Source organism: Nilaparvata lugens, chromosome 12 (assembly GCF_014356525.2).
Source record: "Nilaparvata lugens isolate BPH chromosome 12, ASM1435652v1, whole genome shotgun sequence".
Classification (NCBI taxonomy): Eukaryota; Metazoa; Arthropoda; class Insecta; order Hemiptera; family Delphacidae; genus Nilaparvata; species Nilaparvata lugens.
The window spans coordinates 12,920,309-12,942,881 of record NC_052515.1 but is presented as its reverse complement, the minus strand read 5'-3'; the positions used below and the strand labels follow the sequence as shown (position 1 = coordinate 12,942,881).

At 33.0% G+C, this 22,573-nt stretch overlaps 1 protein-coding gene across 1 annotated transcript in view; it reads left to right on the top strand.

Moving 5' to 3' along the window:
• The window catches only part of LOC111048596 (teneurin-m), an 82,507-nt gene that overhangs the window by 13,979 nt on the left and 45,955 nt on the right, over positions 1-22,573 (top strand). The window contains exons 5-12 of the mRNA XM_039438900.1: positions 1,903-2,115; positions 4,866-4,974; positions 6,677-6,903; positions 8,088-8,295; positions 16,267-16,483; positions 17,928-18,104; positions 20,458-20,693; positions 22,035-22,207. Coding sequence (XP_039294834.1) covers positions 1,903-2,115; positions 4,866-4,974; positions 6,677-6,903; positions 8,088-8,295; positions 16,267-16,483; positions 17,928-18,104; positions 20,458-20,693; positions 22,035-22,207 — 1,560 coding nt within the window. The remainder of the gene's footprint in view (positions 1-1,902; positions 2,116-4,865; positions 4,975-6,676; positions 6,904-8,087; positions 8,296-16,266; positions 16,484-17,927; positions 18,105-20,457; positions 20,694-22,034; positions 22,208-22,573) is intronic.

Here is a 22,573-nt window from a genome sequence, read left to right as displayed (position 1 = left end):
TTTTTAAAATACCAGCTGATCTTTTTCACCAATCATGTATTAGATTCTAGGCCTACACTGCAACGTTGCAATATCGTAGGCCGCGGCCTTGTATTAGAGGTGGCTATGGCATAATGCTTGCTGGGACTGTCCCCCAATCTCAGACGCACTGGGGGAATTCCACTCAATCAATATGTTCTTTGTACTGTTTTTGTGAAAATGCAATTCTTATTTTGTTGAATATCAAATATAATCATGTACATAAATGAAACAAAATAAATCTTAAGCACCCTTTATTTTTAAAAAAACTTTAAAATAGTTGAACAACTAGTTTCGTTTTACACCATCTTCAGGTTATAAAATAAAACTGATTATCAGGTTATGAAGATGGTGTAAACCGAAACTAGTTGTTCAACTATTTTACTTTTTTTTTAAATAAAGGGTGCTATAAGATTTATTTTGTTTCATTAATTTAAAAGTAGCCCATGTCAATAAGTGTTTTTTAATTATGTACATGTATGCCAAGTTGAAATGAACGAATTGAATTGAATAAAATGTGCACTGTGTTAATTGAAGTTTAAAGAGGACGTCATCAAGTAATATGTAACGAAAATTAAAAAGTTCAAATCAAATTAAAGTTTATTCATCAAAAACAATTACAATACAAATTGGAATACTAAGATATATAATACAATTAAAACAATGAAGTTTCTTGCATTGAATAATTTCTAATAAGCATAGATAATTCAATGAATAAATATACACCCCACTATAAATTATATGTGTTGGGGTATAAGTTATTAGTTGCTTGTTGCATGTTATAGTTACTATTTACGAACTTCATTCAGTAATATACCATAGGATTGAAGTTTTTTTATATTGAAATTAGTAAAGATTTATAATACAAACAAAAACAAACACTCCACTCACATGGGCTACTTTTCAACAAATTAATAAAAACAATATAAAAATCTTGAAGTACCCTTTATTTTTAAAAACTTTAAAATAGTTCAACAACTAGTTTCGACCCTAACTTAGGTCATTTTCAAGTTGAAATAAACACAAAGACCCTAAAGAGCACAATGCCTATGCCTTCCCAATGATAGCTCTTACTTGAAATTGAAGGCCGCCATTGGGGTATTTTAGCACGAGATATTATATCTATATATTAATAATACTATAGATTACAAAGGCATTGGTATGTAATAATCTTATAGGTTGCCCCCTCCATGGCCAATTTCAATTCCAAGTACGACACTAGCGCTGCATGTGAGTCTATGCATCTTTAAGGTCTTTGAATAAACATGACATTTCAACTTGAAAATGACCTAAGTTAGGGTCGAAACTAGTTGTTGAACTATTTTAAAGTTTTTAAAAATAAAGGGTACTTCAAGATTTTTATATTGTTTTTATCAAACAAAAACAAATATTGAGATCATTCCTCCACACAGGTCTAGTCTAATGGAAAAAATTATATGTATGATAATCCATATAGCCCATATCATAATATGATAATGAGTTTATCCTTGAAAAAAAATAGGCTACAGTTAATAGGAATAGTACAAAAAATATTCATTCATGAAATTAGGAGATTACCATTCAAAAAGTAGAAAATACAGTTAATAGGAATAGGTACGTAGCACAAAAAATATTCATTCATGAAATTAGGAGATTATCATTTAAAAAGAAGAAAATACAGTTAATAGGAGTAGTACAAAAAATATTCATTCATGAAATTAAATTTACTTATACATTTTCTTTACAAATAATAAGAACTTACAGCGAAACCTGTAGGCTGTAAATGGGAGTAGCTCATTGGTTTTGTTATATTTATGAAATGACACATTTCACAGTGTTTTGCTGATTCAGTATTTTGCAGACTAACCTAACCTAACCCAACTTTCCTGCGTTTTTCCTTGACAGTCGACTGCCCGCACCCTACATGCACGGGGCACGGCGTGTGCGCAGACGGCGGCGTATGCATCTGCAAGAAGGGCTGGCGTGGAGCAGACTGCGCCGAAACCGACCAAGACGCACTGCAATGTTTGCCGGACTGTTCGGGCCACGGTGTGTTTGATCTAGAGTCGCAAACGTGCCAGTGTGAGCCGCTGTGGTCGGGTGACGACTGCTCCCGAGGTGAGAGACGCAAACACTGCATAGGTAGGTTAGGTCGGCTGAAGCTGGGGGCCGGAGGAAAACTGATTGCAAGATGGCCGATGTCGAAAAGGTAGGGAGGGTACAAAATTGTGGTTGGTCGTGGAAACGAAATTCATGCACAATCTTCAGATCGGTTAAGTAATTATTATAATAATAGTGAGTCCTGGCTGTCTCAGGTCTGGTGTCAGAGTTTTCAGTTCGTATCTGATCAATTTCAAGGCATCTGACATGACCCAACGACTGTTTTTACGCAGCCAGGACCAACGGTTCAACGTGTCTATCCGATACACAGGAGAGGCTTGAGGGAAATATCCTGCCCGGGTCGTGATTTGACCCCTTGCCTCTGAATTATAAAACCAGCATTTAATCCACTGTTAAGTTAGGTAAAAACAATGATAGGTTAGGTTAGGCTGGGTTGACTGAAGCGGGTGGGAGGAAAAATGGTTGCAAGATGGCCGCTGCCTCTGCGCCATTTAGCAGCGATAGGCGAAGTTTAGACGATCCTCCAAATATCCATAGTATTGTTTCAAACTGCCATTTAGTTGGCATTATACACTTAGGTTACACTATTTATCGGCTTAAACACTCACATTGGAGCCCCTGTATGCTCAAAAAACCTAGTTTTTTCCAAATTAATCTACAATTTACAGATGGAATTAAATAGAGAATGCATTTATTCAAATTTTAATTAATATATAATTATTATTTAACGAAAATCCTAAATAAATGCTGCAAATCATCACTTGGGGGTGATTTGCAGCATCTATTTAGGATTTTCGTTAAATAATAATTATAATCTACAATTGATAATTCAAGCTATAATCGCATTCATTGTGGTCCAATTGGGCCAGCTGATGATTTAAACTAGATTTTTAATTCATTGGAAAAGTTACCATCAGGGCCAGACCACATTAAGCGGGTTTTTCAGGCGTTTTTAGAGTCGGCAGGGCAAGAAGCTCTCCGATTGGATGATTGAGTTGTCGCCTAAAAAAACGCTTAATATGATCTGGCCCTTACTCTCTGAAGTGTGAATCAGTCTTGCTGATCCACACTCACTCTCAAATCGTCTCTCAGTTTACAGAAAAGACCATGGAAATTTCTATAAAAACAACACTGGATATTAAATACAGTAGTTGAAATGAGGGGGCTTTGAAATTCAACAGAATAGCTCTCCCAAATCAATCCCAGAAATTAGTAGCCGACGACGATCTAGAGAACCACAATACAATTTGCATGAAAGACCGTATTTCTCAATCTAACTCATTCACTATTGATTTCCGTGTGTTATTTTCTTGTGATTGTACTATTTAATTTTTGTGTTGTGTCTTTTGTGTATCATCATATAATTCAAGTTGATAATCGGAAGCTTTCAAGTTTTCTGGCTAGCATTTTAGTCTGAAACTTGTAATAAAATAAAGCTTCAAGTTTAATTCCATACTAATAATATTTCATCATCAATTTTGTGCTTGTGTTTCATGTAAAATGTGTGTGTATGTCTATGTACTGTATTTGTGTATGTGTCGTCTATGTACTGTATTTGTGTTGTCTAATATTTTGTTACATTTGCTCACTTGTCTTTGTTTAATTGCTTTTTATCATTAACAAATTGATCAATCATAACCACTCAAACATAGCTTATTTTTCAAATATTTAATATTTTTTTTATTTAGAGAATGCATCAACAAATAATCAGTCTTTTCTTTATCTAATATGAAAACCACCCCATGTATTCAAAATTCATCAACTATCCCAACTAACCAATCGAAACTCTAATTTCAAATAAATTCTTATATCCAACTCAAATTTTCTAAATATCAACACTTCAAAATATCGTCTTCTCTAACTCTAGATTATTGTTTGGATAATTTTTTAAGAAGTTGAAAATAATCTATAAGGGAACGAATTTTTAAATTATTATAAATATAATAAATCATGATCGTATGTTATCAACTATTTCCAAGGAGTTAGAACTCAATAACTGAATAAGTATTGATAAAAATTATTGATCATTTTCGTATTTTCTCGAAAAAAGAAAATTCATTAAAATGACTTAACCAGGCTACTTGCAGAATGTTTTCTTTCAGCTCTTTCTCTAGCATGCTGCATGTGAAGGCTTCAAATAGATAAATATATTTTTGAAATATAAATATAATATTTGAGAAATTTATAATATCTTTGATAAGTCTTGGAGAATACGACAATTAGATTCGATTTGTTTTGGCCCTGAATACTAGTAAAAATATAAAATCGTAATCATTTAACCTTCGCTATAATGCAACTTACTGAAACGAATTCAATTGATCAAGCTTGAGGTTTACGAACATTTTAAATCTACTGTCCAACAGTTCAATTAATCTATTATCAAAAAAATGAATGTTTCCAGGAGAGTGTTTTTGAACTATGGAGGAGTTCCACAATATCATGTATTCAACAGTTTTTTTGAATTGAGATATTGAAGTATCAATATAGGAATAATGAAGTAGAAGTATGAATATGAATTGAAGTGCAATTAATTTCAAGTAGAAATATTTAATATTTCATGTTTAATTGAAGTAAAATTAATTTGAGGTAGCCGTATAGTTGAACAAATAGAGACTTCCACTTCTCAATTGAGCTCCAATTAATTGCATTGTAGAATGTTATAAACTTTTTTTATTTTTTTTTTGTAGTTGCAATTGATTTAAATTGTTGTTTGTGATTAATTGTGATGACTTGTTTGCGATTGTCAGAGCTGTGCGATTTGGACTGTGGACCTCACGGACATTGTGTGGCCGACTCTTGTGTTTGCAACGAGGGGTGGGGCGGAGAGTACTGCAACCTCAAACTCTGCGATGCCAGGTAAAATCACTAACTTCCACATTTTTTAAATGCTTCTTGCTTTCATTTTTCTAATAAACATTGATGTTTACTCTTTATCAAGGTGCGAAGTGCACCCAGAGATAGGTGGGGACGAAAGACTTACTGATCTCAAAAATAAAAAATCTGTAACTGATCTTCTATTGCTGCAAATTAATTGTTGTCAATTTTGTTTCTTGATAAGGTAGACATCATTTTGACTAATTTTAATTATCGCTCGTGATTTTTCATACATTAATATAGGTAAGATAAGTTTTGATTCATCGATTTAAGCTGAATTCGCATACAACAGTGACAGTAGACAGTTAAAATAATAATTCCCATTAATTCTCATTGAACTATTCCCACTTAGCTCAGCCGAGCGATTATGAATAAGATAATCTTATTAGAACTTACAGGAATATTATATTTTCACTCTTCACTGTCACTGTAGTGTGGGAATCCAGCTCCATACGGCTTTTATGAAGCTGAATAATGCTATAATAATTACGAATAGTTAGTTATTTTGTTTCGTAGCTATTTAGAACGATCGAGTACGGTACTGCTATAAAAATGCTATTATTTTAATGCTATGTTAATTATGATTAGGTAGTTATTTTATATCGTAGCAATTTAGAACGATTGAGTAGGGTACACATAAATTATGACTTTATTTTACATCATTTTAAATTTACTATAACTTTCAAATAATGGTTTAAAATCATAGCCACACGTTTTAAATGATCTCATAAGTAATTATAATTTCAATCGATGACTCACACTGAGGGGCTCTATGATTTATACATGATTATTATAACACATAATCACTTAATCGTTTCAACAATTATAGTGAATTTTAGATGGAATTTTAGATATAAATGTTTAATAACTATATGCTGCAAGTAGGGAAATTACCTACTAGCTACTACGGGATAGCGGAATTGAAAATGTCCGAAACTTAAATGTACAATACATTTCCAATTCCACGTTCCCGTAGCTTACGATGCTACGGTACTGAAGTCCCTGCGTGGAGGCTGTGTTGGACAACTGAAAATGAATAAATCCATTAATTAATGTATCCATATTATCATTTTCTGGATGCAAATATCAATGTAATAACGGCACATGCTTTGAAATACATCTATTTATAAAAATGTTTATATCCTTATTTCCATCAGATGCAACAATCATGATCGGTACAAGAACGGCACAGGCCATATGGGAAAACAAAGAAAACTATTTCAATTCCCCCCAAAAATGATTAGATTAGATTAGATTTCTTTATTTATGTATGTTACAATATTTACTGGCGTATACACTAATTTACATTGAATGACGGTAATGCTAATTATTAAACGAATTTTACAAAGTGTAGATAATTAATCAATGAGAATACAGATTAAATCCAATTAGAATAACGATAATATAAAATTGTAATGTAACTTCATAAATTGGCGGTGTTTCAACAAATAATTGTCGATTCTTTAAGAAGGATATAAAATGATATCCTTCCCATGAACACACGACCGGGTAAGATGGCAGACAATACAAAATGAGGCCAATGTGAAACAACGCTATTGAAATATCAATTCATTACTCTATTTGCTTTAGAGTCAACCATCACGGTCATTGCAAGATATGCATTCACTAACTTATGTGTATATCTCTAGATCCATTAATTAATCAATATTTCTATTTGGTGTAGATGCAACGAGCACGGCCAGTGCAAGAACGGCACGTGCCTGTGTGTGACCGGGTGGAACGGCAAGCACTGCACGCTGGAAGGATGTCCGGCCGGCTGCTCGGGTCACGGCCAGTGCCGCGTCAACCTGGACTCGCTGTGGGAGTGTCGCTGCTCTGATGGATGGGACGGCCGTGACTGCAGTGTGCTGCTAGAGGCTAGCTGCTCTGATGGACGCGACAACGACAAAGGTAGCCATACAAACAACATTCATTTTAACGACAAATAATGACAAAGGTAGGATGGATGCAGTTGCAGTAGACATGGAAGCATCAATAATCAGTCGGAAAGAGGAAAAATAATTGGGTTAAGACTAACCTAGAGTATGCCAACAGCGATACCCTCACTCGTGATTGTTATGTATAGGAATATATGACCTATAAGTAGGCCTGATGTACTAGTAGCTCTGTGAACAATAGACCTCTCGCTCAGTAAGCTACATTGACCTGTTGTTATATTTTCTCAGAAATTGATCAATAATTTATCAATTTAAAATGTCTAGAAAAAATCCTAAATAAACATAGAGCTTTTTGTCCTATCGTACCGTGATGTGTCGTCCCGGAATGTGAGTGTGAGCGCTGTTATCAGGTCTGGCTGCAACTGTTTACAACGTTTATTATTTTACAAAGGCGACTTTCTAGAAGTATTTTAAGCCTAGGTGATGATGATGGGATGAATGATAATACAATGAAGGTAGAGTTATGAATGAATAAAAATTATAGGCTATGCTATCCACTTGAATTGATGGAAAGATACATTTTCAAGATGTTCGATGTTTTTGAACGGTTAGTATCATAGTCCACTAGACAGCTGATTTATAATGAATAATCCTAAAGTCTGATTTTTACGGTAATATTAGCGTTCAAAGGAGACTCATTTTCCTTCTGTATTGTCCTTAAAATGCAAAATATCAAAAACCGTATGTATACGTCGACACTAAATTCAAAAAGGAACATACCTGTCAAATTTCATGAATATCTATTGCTGCGTTTCGCTGTAAATGCGGAACATAACAACATAAATATAAACATATAAAGAGAAATTCAAAACCGTCGACTTGAATCTTAGACCTCACTTCGCTCGGTCAATTATTTTTGTGTATTGTGTTTTGTGTATAGTTGAATGAATATTTTAAATGAATTTAAATCACGTTTTAGACAGCCTAGTCGAGTCTGTTTGTATCAAACAGTAATTAATGTATTTGTTTTGAAGAAAGGACACTTGAAAATGGGGGTTGAAAGCTGGACGTAGTAGTGTTTATGTAAAACAGTTTGAAAAAGTAGTTATTTTTATTAACTATTTTAGACTAGGTTATTAGATTAAAAAGGGTATTATTTAGATATTAATATATTAATTAATTGAAATCACTTTGTAGACGGCCTAGTGGACTGTGAAGACCCCGAATGCTGTTCCAACCACTTGTGCCGAAGCAGTCAGCTGTGTGTGACGTCACCGAAACCCATCGACATCCTGCTACGCAAACAGCCGCCGGCTATCACAGCATCTTTCTTCGAACGCATGAAGTTCCTCATCGAGGAAGGCTCGTTGCAGAACTATGCGCGCCAGGAGAACTTCAACGAAAGGTAAGGTGTTGTGTGGAGGCATCCTATGTGTTGTTTGGTGTCCTAGGTGTGTAGACGTGTAGAGATGTGTGTGAGAGTGAGTGAGAGAGGAGGTGCTGTTGGTGGATAGTGAGGGAGTTCTTTTTGAAGGTGGATTGCTCATTACAGGAGAATTCCTAGACCAATTTCATCTCTTTTTCTATGTTATTTTTCTGCATTTTTCTAATATTGCATATTATTTATTTATATTTTTGCTGGTATCTGTTTTTCTTTATTATTTTTATGTAAAATTGGTGTTGTACCGTTGGAAGTTGGATAAAAAAAAATAAATAAACACGTTTTCAGAAATATGGTTTATTGCCACAATAGAAAACTGAATGAATAATTTTCATATTGGAGATGCTCTTATGGATTTTAATGAGTTGTGGTTTGGAATAAAAGAATCCACGTCTAAGATTCCAACAGGCTAAAATTCAAATATCAATAAATCAGTTGATACGTCCAAAATTTGAGATCAGCTTATTCCTTTTGTAAATGAAGCTGTAATAAGGCTGTGCAAAGGCTGAAAATAAACTTTCTACTGGTGATATTTTTCAAAGCTCTTCGATTTGTATATCATCAAGCTATCAAAATGAATAAGTTTTCTCAGGAAAACATTTTTTTCCGATCATTACTTTTTGAGATATGAGCGCCTAAAGTTCAAATTTTTGGGACAGAACAATTCAAATTCGGTAAGAGATAAATCCAAGAGAGTCAGATAATAAATTCTTCATGATATTGTTGATTTAATAAAACCAAAATGTTTTGAAAATATTATTTTTTGAGAAAGTTATTAAATTTACTAAAAATGACCAAAAATAACTCAAAAAAAGTTATTGGTAATTTTTGGTAAATTGAATAACTTTATCAAAAATTTATATTTTTAGGAAATATTTGTTTTATTCAATCATCAATACCATGAAGAATTTATCCACTAGATCTCATGGATTTATCTCTTACCGAATTTTACATGTTCTGTCTCAAAAATTTGAACTTTAGGCGCTCATATCTCAAAAAGTAATGATCGGAAAAAAATGTTTCCTGAGAAAACTTTTTCTTTTTGATAGCTTGATGATATACAAATCGAAAAACTATGAAAAACATCATCAGTAGAAAGTTTATTTTCAGCCTTTGCACAGCCTTAAATGTTTCAAATGCTTCGCAACTGCAAAAATCTTTATCTATCAAATATAACATTGATATTTTTAATGCTCATAAATCTCAGTATAATATAATGATAATATAAGTGTTTACTCGTATATTAGAATGTTCAATAGTAAATTACAATAATATTGTCATATTCACAAACATGGTGTTAAAATAAATGTTGATTGGATGTTTACTTCTAACGATCTAGACTCCTCTTATCAAAACTCATATACGAGCATTATGACCAATCAATTCACATAAATTTGGGGGAATCAAAGAAATAAATTTGGAAATCAGAGTAAACGAACACAGTATTCCAAAAAACTGACATTCAATTTCATAAAAATTGAGTAATGCACTTCCGCGAGATTTTACATAATTTATCTTTTCTCTATACTTTATCAATTTTTGTACCTTATTTCTATGAGGCCTACTTTAGTAATAAAATGAAAAAGACTGAGAAATTGTCAAAAAACCACAGATTTATTGACACTTAGAAAGACCGGTTTCGGTTATTACACCATTGTCAATCTCTGATAAACATTGTTAAACAATGGTGTAATAACCGCAACCGGTCTTTCTAAGTATCAATGAATCTGTGGTTTTTTGACAATGTCTTAGTCTTTTTCATTTAATATGAATAATTACCACAATATCAACTTCTCAACTACACTACTTCAGTAGAACACCCATTCGAATGAAAGAACTCCCTCACAATGCCATCTTCAAACCACAACTGGAAATAGCTAACAACTGTTTCTTTCATGCAACTTCTATGCTATGAATTACGAAACAAGTTTAGACCTTGTCTTCGAGGTGACTGAAAATGTCCGCGTTGCCAGATTGTTTGAAATTGCTCGCAAGCAAGTTCATATGACTAGATAATTATGTTCAATTTGACAACCCTGTATCGCCTGTGTTTATTTATTTATTTTTTATTTGCCAAAAACAAAATACAAAAAAGCTTTCCAAAAAAATAAATATAATTATATGCTAATGCACTTAAACCAAGATACATACATTTATTTAATTAGATATAATAACGAAATGATATCCTTTACATTACAAACAATAGTTTGTGTTGTCAAATTAAATGATGTGTTCAACCGTATAAGCTTGAATGGAAAGATTGCAATTTCTTAAGGTGCGTACAGATTTACGCGTCGCGAACATGAGCAATTCACTTTTAATCAGCTGATGCCAAGCTTTTTATATCTGTATCTTACCGTTTCTGTAAAAATACAGATATAGTCAGCTGATTAAAAGTGAATTGCTCATGTTCGCGGCGCGTATATCTGTACGCATCTTTACAATCACAATTTATTTCTATCACAACTCCGTATTATCTGGCAATGCGGATATTTTGTCATCTGAAACACTAGGTCTCAACTTGTTCTATTCAGAGTAGGCTTTACTTCAAAATATATAATTTTTACAAATCTGTTGACGAGGTTCTGAATGAAAGAGAGAGTGAGAGCGAGTGTGTTGATATTCTGTGTATTCTTCTGTCCTCTATTGTTTTAGCGTCAACCGACTCTAAGTGTTGACTCGGTGTTTTCCAAATAATTATTGTTATCAATTATTATTATCTCTACAACCTTTTTCTATATTATTATGATCTTGCTGCTTTGTTGTGCCCCGTGTGATAATCATCATCATCATCATCTCAACTCATCCTTCAATCAAACGCCTCTTGTGTGACGTCATAGCGGTTGGTTTGGCAAACTCTTGAGAATTTTGAACAATTTGAAAATCCAAATTATCAAATTATCATTTTTGGAAGTGAGTAATTGCAGAAAGTGCATTGAAATTTGTGTTATGGTGATTGAAGTATACAAATAATAATTCAATATCCACAAAATTCAGTATGCAAGTAATAAAATGTTATCTCCAACATAATTGAAAGTAAGCCTTGATAAGATTTTTGTGGAAGTGTATCAATCGTCATGATTCTATTGGGTAACTCAGTGGTCTTATTTGTAATACATATAATAAACCAATCTTTAATACTCTTCTATCTTTTTGATAACGTCTGTACTTCCACAAATCCTCTTTTAGTTTTTGTTTACTTGATGGCATCATATGGATTTTTGTAAAAGTAACAGTAATTATGATTCAATTGAAATTCAAAATAGATTAAAGATATCAATGCTTTAGAAACTGCACATTCAGTATTTCTAGTTAAATGTATCATTTTTCTTCATGATCATATCATAAATCTTATGATATAAGAATTTTTTATCATTCAATACTTTAATGTAGAGAACTCCTCCATCCAATTCCATAATAAAGTGAAATAGCATAATTTTTGGAACATTATAACTTTTAAAACATTTGAAGATAAAACAGTTTTGGGCTGCACCTGTTGTTCCTTCTTTAATAATTCCTTTGATTGTTCGATAAAAAAAATATTTGATGGGAAAGATAATTCAACATCCAATTCCATAACTAAGTGAACAAAATTGAAAAATTAAAATACTGTAACATAGTCCTTGGAAAATTATAACTATCAAAATTCGTAGAAGATACAGTTTTGGGCTTCACCTGTTGTTCTTTTCCTGATCATTTCTCTGATTTGTTTATCATTAAATTAATTAATAAATGAAAATAGTTGAAGTACTTATAATCTAATAAATTATTAGAGAAGGAAAAGTTTTGGGCTTCACTAGTTGCTCTTTTCCTGGTCATTCCTTTGATTTGTTTATCATATAAATGAATTAAAAAAATTAAAGCAAGTATGCTACTAAATAATGTGGTAAATCATGATATATCAAAGAGTTTGTCAAACTGCCGCGTAATTGTCTATGTGTTCAAATGACACTGATGTTTGTCTTTGTTTGGTGTTGATTCCTCTCTGTTCAACTTACACAATTAATTGTGTAGCAACTCATTGAGAAATCAGTAAGTTGTGTTAGTTTATGTATTCACCTGTGGTGAGATGTTTATTTGTGTTTTATCATTTATTTCAACTACTTCTACCCACCAAGAGATTAAAAATCTTCTCTTGGCATTATTTCAATGCAAGAGTATTGTGTTCGTGTTCTATTATGATTTCTCTAAGTTTTGTTTGATTTTAGTTTTGTGAGGTTATCTTAATCAGAGTAGTTCAGTTAAGAATTAAATAAGTTTATAATAAGCCAAAAAATATAGCCAAACTTCATAATTTTGGTCAATGATAATTTAGAAAAAAGAACAGGAAAGACTGTTTCTGTAGAATTTTGCTGACCATAACAATTTTCCCCAATGCTGCTAACACAGTGTCTTTTGGAACCACTTCAATTCAAGGTAAGGCAACAAAAAAATGCGAAAAAAATCTGCACGTAAAAAGTTGACAGTCGACATTTTCACGAATATTCTTTTCTTTCAAGTTATTTGAGAATTTGTTTTAACAACTAATTAGATCTTCTGTTTTTCGATTAATTGTGTAGATTATTAATCCATCCCCTCACTGTATAGGAAGTGTAGGCAGATATTAGTAGATAATTTGTAGATATATTTGTATCCATCACTCTCATTATTGAAATATTTTTCCCACTGTTTATTTTTGTTTTAACTAAAAATTTTCAATATGATCAATAAAAGGTTACAATGTAATCACTAGTCCAAGCTCCCAATTAGAATCAATAGCATCCTATTGTATGAACTACTTACAAATAATTGTGATTTATCATAAAAGATAATTATAAAAATTTATAACCCATTTTACGAATCTTCAATTTTCATGTCACAATAGTTTAAAGATTGGTTTTCGACAAGTCTTGAATGGAAAAACAAATAAATTTGGAACATCATTGAGTAGATTTTTTTAATGATGACTTTTTACCTGAATCTTCTTTGATGTTGTTACTTCCCTTTAACTGACTTGCACAAATTTAATAGTGATAAAATCTTTTTATAACCCATTTTACGAATTTTCAATTTTCATGTCACAATAGTTCAAAGTTTGGTTTTCAACAAGTCCTGAATGGAAGAACAAATAAATTTGGAACATCATTGAGTAGATTTTTTTAATGATGACATTTTACCTGAACATTCTTTAATGTTGTTACTTCCGTTTAACTTGCACAAATATGATAGTGACAAAGTAAAATTTTTGTCTTTGCCGAGAAAAATCGAAGGTTTTAACTTGTAATGTTTCGTTTTCGTATAAAATTTATGTAGGCATATCATGGAAATCCACGTATTAAAGCTGCAAATGAAATGTATTTATAATTTGAAAAATGATAATACTAGCATCAAGTTTGGGATGGATCTTTACCCAGCAGGTAAGAGAGACGTTGGAAGACCAAGGAAAAGGCGGTCTTAAAACTAGACACAATTTTAAAGTTAAATTTCAATTATATTTTTGATAAATTTAAATTTCCAAGGCTATTTTAAAGACCGGAACAGGAAATCATGCCTATACCGTGGAAGTCAGAAGTTGTCTGACTCTTGAAATTTTTTTCATTCGTAAGGTTTAGAACAAATTTTTGTGGATTTTTTTTAGGGAATCAGGTCATTTCTTTTGTTTCATAGGAAGATCCTAATTAGTTGTTTCAACAGCATGTACATTGATTTCAAAGATACTCTTGATTTTTCAACACTATTAGGCTCTAAATATCATATAGATTTTGTTTCGAAAATAAGTTACAGATACTGAATAGTCCTTTCATAAATTTGATGTTCCTAGTCAAATTTTGAGAGTATACAGAGTTTTTTGGCGCTTCATTAAGTACGAATTTTGGCTAGCAAGTATTCAGAAGTAATCAAACTGATATTTTCAACTTTTTTTTTTTAATTTTTCACCGCACATTTGAGTAAGACGTTTCTATCATTGGTAAAAAATCTTTTGTAATATAGTTTTCATGTTGTATCAGTGTCGTTGTGTTTGTGTTTGTGTGTATTGTCTTTTTGTAATTTCATGTTTGTGTGTGTGTTTTGTCTCATTACATTTGTCTTTGTTGTTGCATGCTTTGTGGCATATACCCCTCTCCCTCAAACCACGCCCCACACCCCAACACCCATCCCCGTGAATTGTCACGTGTCTTGTTCGCTTAAAGTATTTTACTATATTTTATTTTCTATTATTATTTCAACCCAACTTGTGTACAATTTCTTCTATCAAGTAATCTACTACTATTTTATAGATTTTGAGAGTGTTGGTAATTGAAATAATGGTTGTAAGGTAATTGTTGTAATACATTGTGAATTGTTTAGAATATTTTGTAATTTAAAGTACGGTAATTGAGATTTAGTTGAGAATATTGTTTAGAGTAGAAGTATATTTATATTTATCAATGAAGCTTGTGATTTGTTGATAATTGTAAGTATATAGATTCTGTATTAGATCAGATATGTACCTAATTTTTTAATTGAGTTTCACTCATAAAGTATTCTATTATAAATAACAGCCTACGTATTCTGAAAAATATAATTAACAATATGATATACATACATCTGCATTCAAGTGAATTAAAAAATTTTGATATTGAATTGAAATAATTTTATAAATTTTTATTCAAAGCATTTTCATTCTCTAGTTTTTACTGAGGCTGCTTTTGAATTTGAGCTGAATTCATATGTTTGTTATTCATGATTCTTTATTATTAGTGTGTGTTAGAAGAAATGAGCTTCAGAAACATATTTTTATTCAAATAATAAGAAATTGGAGCCTGAACAACGAAGAGTTGTGTACATATAAACCTAATTTCAAATCAAACTTGTAGGCATAGACAGCAGCTTTTCGCCTGCAGATCCAAGTGGAAGCCTCAGACACTAAGGGCCAAGCCACACGATGCACATTTTTCAGACGATTTGGCAGGGCAGGAATCTCTCAGATCGGCTGGTTATCAGCTGATTCCCGAATGCCTACCCAATCTTCCTGCCTAGCTGACTTGTCTGAAAACCGTTTCATGTGGCTTGGTCCCAAAGCTCAGGTTTTCCACTGTACAGATGTATAAGACATGTAAAACATTAGAATTCTTCAATGCTTACAACGCTTGCAACGCTTATTATTGAATCACTTTTGCTATTAGAAAAAACGACTAGCAGTTATTTTACAATAAACGAGTTAATCACTCACTGTGACAACGAGATCTTGGTTGACAACCAAGAAGATGACGGACTTGCCGAAAGATCCCATTGTCACAGTGAGTGATTAACTCATTTATTGTAGAATATTTAACTGCTAGTCGTTTTTTCTAATAGCAAAAAGTGATAAAGCATTAGGTTAGTGCCAGCACAAGGGTCTCTCCACATTAACTATGCTATGCTGAAGTATACCTACGCTCTCGAAACTTATTTCTGTCCCAACTCTCAATATTATTTTTATTCGTTATTCATTCATACAATAAGTACATTATCAAAATGATAGGGAGAGAAAAAATAAAGTAGGTAACCTTGTGCTATTCCTCTCCCAAATTTGGATAACACATAGTCTGAAATAGTTGAAGTCTTGTAGTTTTCAGTCCTCAAGTATTTTCACAAAGTGGATTTTCAAATGTAGTTGCTTCAAAACTAAACATAGAAGAAGTATTTCTCATTATTGTAACTAAAATAGGAAATATTCACATATTAAAAATATAATTTTGAAGAATTACCAAAAAACAAATTGAGAGCTATGCTACGCTAGTGGATTTAACATTGGGAGATAGGATGTATTTCAATTAGAGCATAGCATAGCTAAGTGTGAAGAGACCCTAACAGGACTAATAACGATGGAGGTCAACCTAGCTAGGTTGAACCTAACTTAACCTAACCTGTTTATAGCATACTAACCTAACCTAACCTGTTTATGGCGAACTAACCTAACCTCTCCTTTTGCAGCCGCTCAGCAGTGGTGCGAGGCCGCGTGGTGACGTCAATGGGCATGGGTCTGGTGGGTGTGCGTGTGAGCACCAGCATCGTACAGGAGGGGTTCACACTGACACGAGAGGATGGCTGGTTCGACCTGTTGGTCAACGGGGGCGGCGCAGTTACACTGCAATTTGGTCGAACGCCCTACCGACCGCAGAACTATATCGTCAATGTGCCCTGGAATGAGGTGGGTTATCGACAAGGGTCTCACTAATGGCTTGTATTTTGTATTTAATTGTTTCACAAAATCTATCTAGAGGTTGAGATATTTGACAGACACAGGTTGAGTGTCTTATTGATAATTTATTTACTAGGGTTTCAATACATGAACACTAACACTAAGTACATGAAAACAAACAGAAAATTGAAAAGTTCCTATTAAAGAAATGTTTTTATAGTTTGAAACAGTATTTTAGTATTGGGTTGGACAGCATAAAATGATGTGATAATTGTTAATGTTTAGTGTTAAGTTGTGTGATTTTTATGTAGGCTAGATTGACAGTGCCTGTACAATAGGCTACCCATTCTATATAATGTGTCTTGGACAATAAATGAAATTTGAAAGCTCGGTTCCACAAAAGCCGGTTAAATTTTAATCGTGATTAATTTCACAAGAACAGATCAGAGAAGCCTTCTTTCCAAAAAAGGCTTTCTCTGATTGGTTGTCGTAAAATAAATCACGAATAAAATTTATCCGTCTCCTGTCCAATCAGGCCTTATACTTGTATTTTGTTAAACCTTTACATCAGCAATTGTTCTACACTTGGTTGCACAAAAGTTTGTTAACTTTTAATCCCAATTAAATGCCAGGTAAACCGATCTGAAAAACCTTTTTTTTTTTTAAAAACCTCGGATTGTTTCTCTTAGAATTTAAATTCAACAGGTTTTTGTGCCACAGGGCCCTAGAGTTTGAGACATTTGACAGACACAGCAGGTTGAGTGTCTTATTGATAATTTATTAACAAGGGTTCCAGTAGCCTACATAAACATAGAGGCCTGTATTTTGTATCAAGTTTGCATTGTTCTACAAGATCTACACTTGGTTGCACAGAGGTTTGTAAACTTTTAATTCCGATTAAATGCCGCGATAACAAATTAGAAAATACTTCTTGAAAAGCTTCTTCTGATTGGTTCTCGTGGCATTTAATCGGGATTAAAATTCAACAGGTTTTTGTGCAATCGGACGCTAGATTTTGAGACATTTGACAGACACAGGTCTAGTATTTTATTGATAATTTTTAAAAAAGGGTTCCAGTAAATGAACTTGAAGGCTTCTATTTTGTAATACATTTGTAATTGTTTCACAAGATCTAGAGTCTGAGACATTTGACAGACACATTAGAATAGCTGTCTGGTATTCTAATTTAAATTGTGGACTTCGCCTGTGGGTGATTGCAGTGGTATTAAGCCGGTATTTTCATTGTATAATAATTGTTAAATATCCTATGGAAGTTATATAAAAAGAGCTAATGACTTCTGCTACTGCAAATATTGACCAAAGAACTGAATATCAGAAGAAAAGTTTAAGAATGAAACTGTCCAAAAATTATGCCCAGACCGGGAATCGAACCTGGTAACTCTCCATTCCCGGCGGAGTGATCTTTACATGATATTTACATTTTTGTTTGAAGGTTGTGATAATCGACACAGTTGAGATGTACCTGAACGACGACAAGCCAGCTTCAGTGGGGCCACATGCATGTCGCGCGCACGACTATGACCTGATGAAGCCGGTCGTGTTGGCCACATGGAAGCACGGGTTCCAGGGTTCGTGTCCCGACAAGAGTGCCATCCTCGCCGAGTCTCAGGTGAGTTCACAGTTCATTACTATCCATGAATATTATTGTGATTAGAAGTAATCAAGGAGTATTGGCTATGAAGCAAGGTCTATATATTATGACACCAATGTAAATTTTGGAGCGAAACTCAATTTATGGCTATGCCATAACATGTCATGTATCAAAATATGAAGAAATTATTAATTCTAAAATCATGTTGAATATAGTGAGGAATGTTTAAACTCGTGGCTAGAGCACAAAATTTTTTTTCTAGCCACGCGAATTATTTGACAAAAAATGATTTATTTATTCTGTTGTAACACTGTTAATTGGTGAATAAATTCGATTTGATTTGAAAAAAAATATATATATATATATACTACACTATTCAATATATAATATAATACTAGACTATCTCTTTTCTGTATAGGGCTTCTTTTTATAGAAATAGAAAGAATAGTAAAAATCTCAGTACCTTTTATGAATTATTTAATCACAACATGTTTCGGACATTGATGCCATTTTCAAGTGATCACTTGAATCAAGTGATCAAGTGAATTCAAGTGATCACTTGAAAATGGCATCAATGTCCGAAACATGTTGTGATTAAATAATTCATAAAGGGTACTGAGATTTTTATTATTCTTTCTAATACTAGACTATATTCGTTATACTAATAACACGTTAGCTGTTTTATCCACTGAACTTTCTGAAAGCAAGAGGAATTTGACGTACCTACTAAAAACTAGCGATATACTGATGTTGCCTGGCTGGTTTTCTTCATCAACTGAAAACTTGATGAGGTGAATGTTAACCTTAGGATTGAAATTTTTAACGAAACTTCATCAAACTAGGGCCCGGTTGCACAAAAAATTGTTGAATTTTAATTATGATAAAATGAGAACCAATTAGAGAAGGTGTTTTATCTTGAAAAGGAGGCTTGTCTGATTGGTTTCCATGGCATTTAATCGGGATTAAAAGTTAACAGACTGCTGTGCAACCGGGCTTGGGAGTGTAAATTAAAATAATAAAATGTAACCATTTTCTCAGTTGAAACTCTTATTACAAATGTTTCTACACACGACCTCCCTCATGATTTTCTAGTATTATCAGTTGAATTCTCTCTTCATTTCAATGTTATAAAGTGAAAATAAAGAGAAATTTATCTATTTATTCATATAGCTTTTATCGGCAGAGAGATCCTTTAGGATGTTCTGCTTTGCCGTCGTATTACCCAATCTCATTTCCTATCAACACTGAATTTTATAGGTTATGTATTGGGTTCTTCATGTTTTCTCACTAAAAATTTGCACTTTCAGTTCCTGAGTTTTTATTTTATAAAGTGTAACCGCCCTTGATGGGGGTTGAAGATATCTTATTACTACTTCAAGGGAGTCATGGGAACTGGATAGACAACAACATTGTATTACCTAAAGAATTTCTCATTTATTATTTCAATTACTTGAAATATAAAGATCGAAATATGCAGTAGATTTTATCAAAATATTATTCCTACAAAAACTACCTGCTAATAAGATTCTGCTAACTAGAAATTTTACTACAACAAGAATTTTACTAATTAGGGTCTCGGCCGGGTGAAAATGTTTTATAAGGAGCTAGAAATTTTGGCACTTACCCACAGCTATCACTCCCACCGTAATCCCAAACCACAGGACACTCACGTATATCATAATGCCGGAAAAACAACTTAACTTTTTGCAATACGGTATGGATTTTGATCCGCTTGGTACCTCGGTTGTTTAACGACTGGAAGTTTTCCCTCCGGAAAACTTCCGCCTCTCCACGTCAGTGTGCCAGAAGGCCTAACTGCTGCTAGTGGAAGAGTCGGTTCTCACGAGATTCGGCAAGCGGGTACTTGCCAGGTCTGCAGTATTCCTCTGTGAAAATATCTACAGGCTACCAAACACCCGCCGTGTCCTTGCCTCGTGGAGCCGCCTCATCCGTGAGAACTAGCAAATATCCCTGAATTTGCTGGTTCTCAGAGTCGTTTAGACATAAGTTAGCAGAATCTTATTGTCGCTGCAAAAATACAACTCACTCACTAAATTATATATTTTCTCACTAAAGTCCAATTACGGAAATTATTATTATAATATCAGAGTCTTTTTCCTGCATAATCTTAAATCTAAAAAACGAAAAAATCAATCAATAAATAAGTAATCAAATACTACCCATTTCACAAAAGTTTAAAATTTAGAAAACTTATTCCTAAACACAAATTCATATTTGAAAAGCAAGCAAATATAAATTTTTGATGATAATATTGAAGCTGGAAATTTATAATCCATCTTGAAAATCTTTTGAATTTATCTATCTAATTCTCTATTCTAACCAATTTTACCCTCAATTATTCTGCTTGCAGGTGGTGCAAGAGAGCTTCCAAATCCCAGGCACCGGCCTCAACCTGGTCTACCACAGTTCGCGAGCCACCGGCTACCTGTCAACCATTCAACTGCAACTCACTCCCGAGACGATTCCGCCAACTTTGAAACTCATCCACCTCACCATCACAATTGAGGGCATCCTCTTCGATAAGATTTTCGAAGCTGATCCCGGTATCAAGTTCACCTACTCTTGGAATCGTCTCAACGTTTACAGGTGCCTTATTTTTATAAATTTTAAATTCATTTTTTCTGTTTGTCGATTCTTGTATAATTTTGTGGATGTTTTGTATATTTCGAGTGGATAAATTATTTGATTTGATATATTGGTTTTATTCCACATAGTTTATCTCATTCGAATTCACTCTTATCATATAATAATTATATTCACTTTCTTGGTGTAGCCCTTAAAATTTTATGTCGATTTACACATGATATTCTATCCAGTTTCATTCCACATATTGGAATAATAATTTTATTGACCGAGCGAAGTGAGGTCCAAGATTCAAGTCGACGGTTTGGCATTTCTCTTAATGTTTTAATGTTTGAATGTTTAAATGCTTTTATGTTGCGCATTTACGGCGAAACGCGGTAATATATTTTCATGAAATTTGACAGGTATGTTCCTTTTTTCAATTGCGCGACGACGTATATACAAGGTTTTTGAAAATTTTGCATTTCAAGGATAATATAAAAGGAAAAAGAAGCCTCCTTCATACGCCAATATTAGAGTAGAAATCAGACTATAGAATTATTCATCCAGTAGTTCTGTGTACAGTAGACCTCACGCAGTATTCTCGTCCACAAGTACCTGATTGAAACTATAGACCTTATGGAAATACAGCAATAGACTGGCTTCTCCACACATCTGTGTAATCACTTGTCATCTTATTTATGATGAATAATAATTCTATAGTCTGATTTTTACTCTAATATTGACGTATGAAGGAGGCTCCTCTTTCCTCTTATATTATCCTTGAAATGCAGAATTTCCAAAAACCTTGTATATACGTTGACGCGAAATTGAAAAAGGAACATACCTGTCAAATTTCATGAAAATCTATTACCGCGTTTCGCCGTAAATGCGCAACATAAAAACATTAAGAGAAATGCCAAACCGTCGACTTGAATCTTAGACCTCACTTCGCTCGGTCAATAATTTTGTGAACTCTACTGAACTATTCCGATCTTACTGAACTCTATGGCATTTCTGAAAATTATTTCTGTGCAATTGTTGCATTCCCTACAATTTTTAAATCAAACACCAATATCCAACAATTTTCTCATTTGTTTAATTTTCAATTTGTTGATAGTAAATGATGTTAATAATCATTATTATCGTATTCATTTAATTCAATGCTAATTTACAAACCTAAACAATAATAATAAATAAATAAATACACCTTATTGGCAGTCCAGATAAAACAATGACCTCTCATATGAGGTAAAAAATTGTTGTAAATAGATTTATTTATTATGCCAATACTAGTGTTAATTGTAGTTTATTTTATATTCATTCATTTGAATTTATTTGAACATTGTTTCTCGATTTTTACAGGCAAAGAGTGTACGGAATCACGACGGCTCTAGTGAAGGTTGGCTTTGAGTACACCGATTGCAAGGATATCATTTATGACGTTCAGACCACCAAACTGTCGGGTCACGATATGAGCATCTCGGAAGTCGGAGGATGGAATTTGGACATCCATCATCGATACAACTTTCATGAAGGTAATTTCATTATGAAGAACTACTGGGAAGGATATTTTGAATATTCTTTACAAAGAATGGACATTGATATGTCCAAAGCTCCGCCAATTTATGTTGATGTATAACAATATTATCTATAGTTATTCCAATTTTTTTCATATCATTGTGAGAATTTAATGATCGATTGAATTATTGAGTCTATGTAGATTACAATATATACTGTCTTATACACTTCTATAAGCCAATTTATGTACAGTTCAATAATTACTATTTTAGTTTATATTATGAAAATTCATCTGAAACTTTGCTGTATTGTAAGCTATTGTATAGAAGTGTATAAGCCAGTATGTATTGTAATCTACATAAATTGACTCAATCATTCAATCA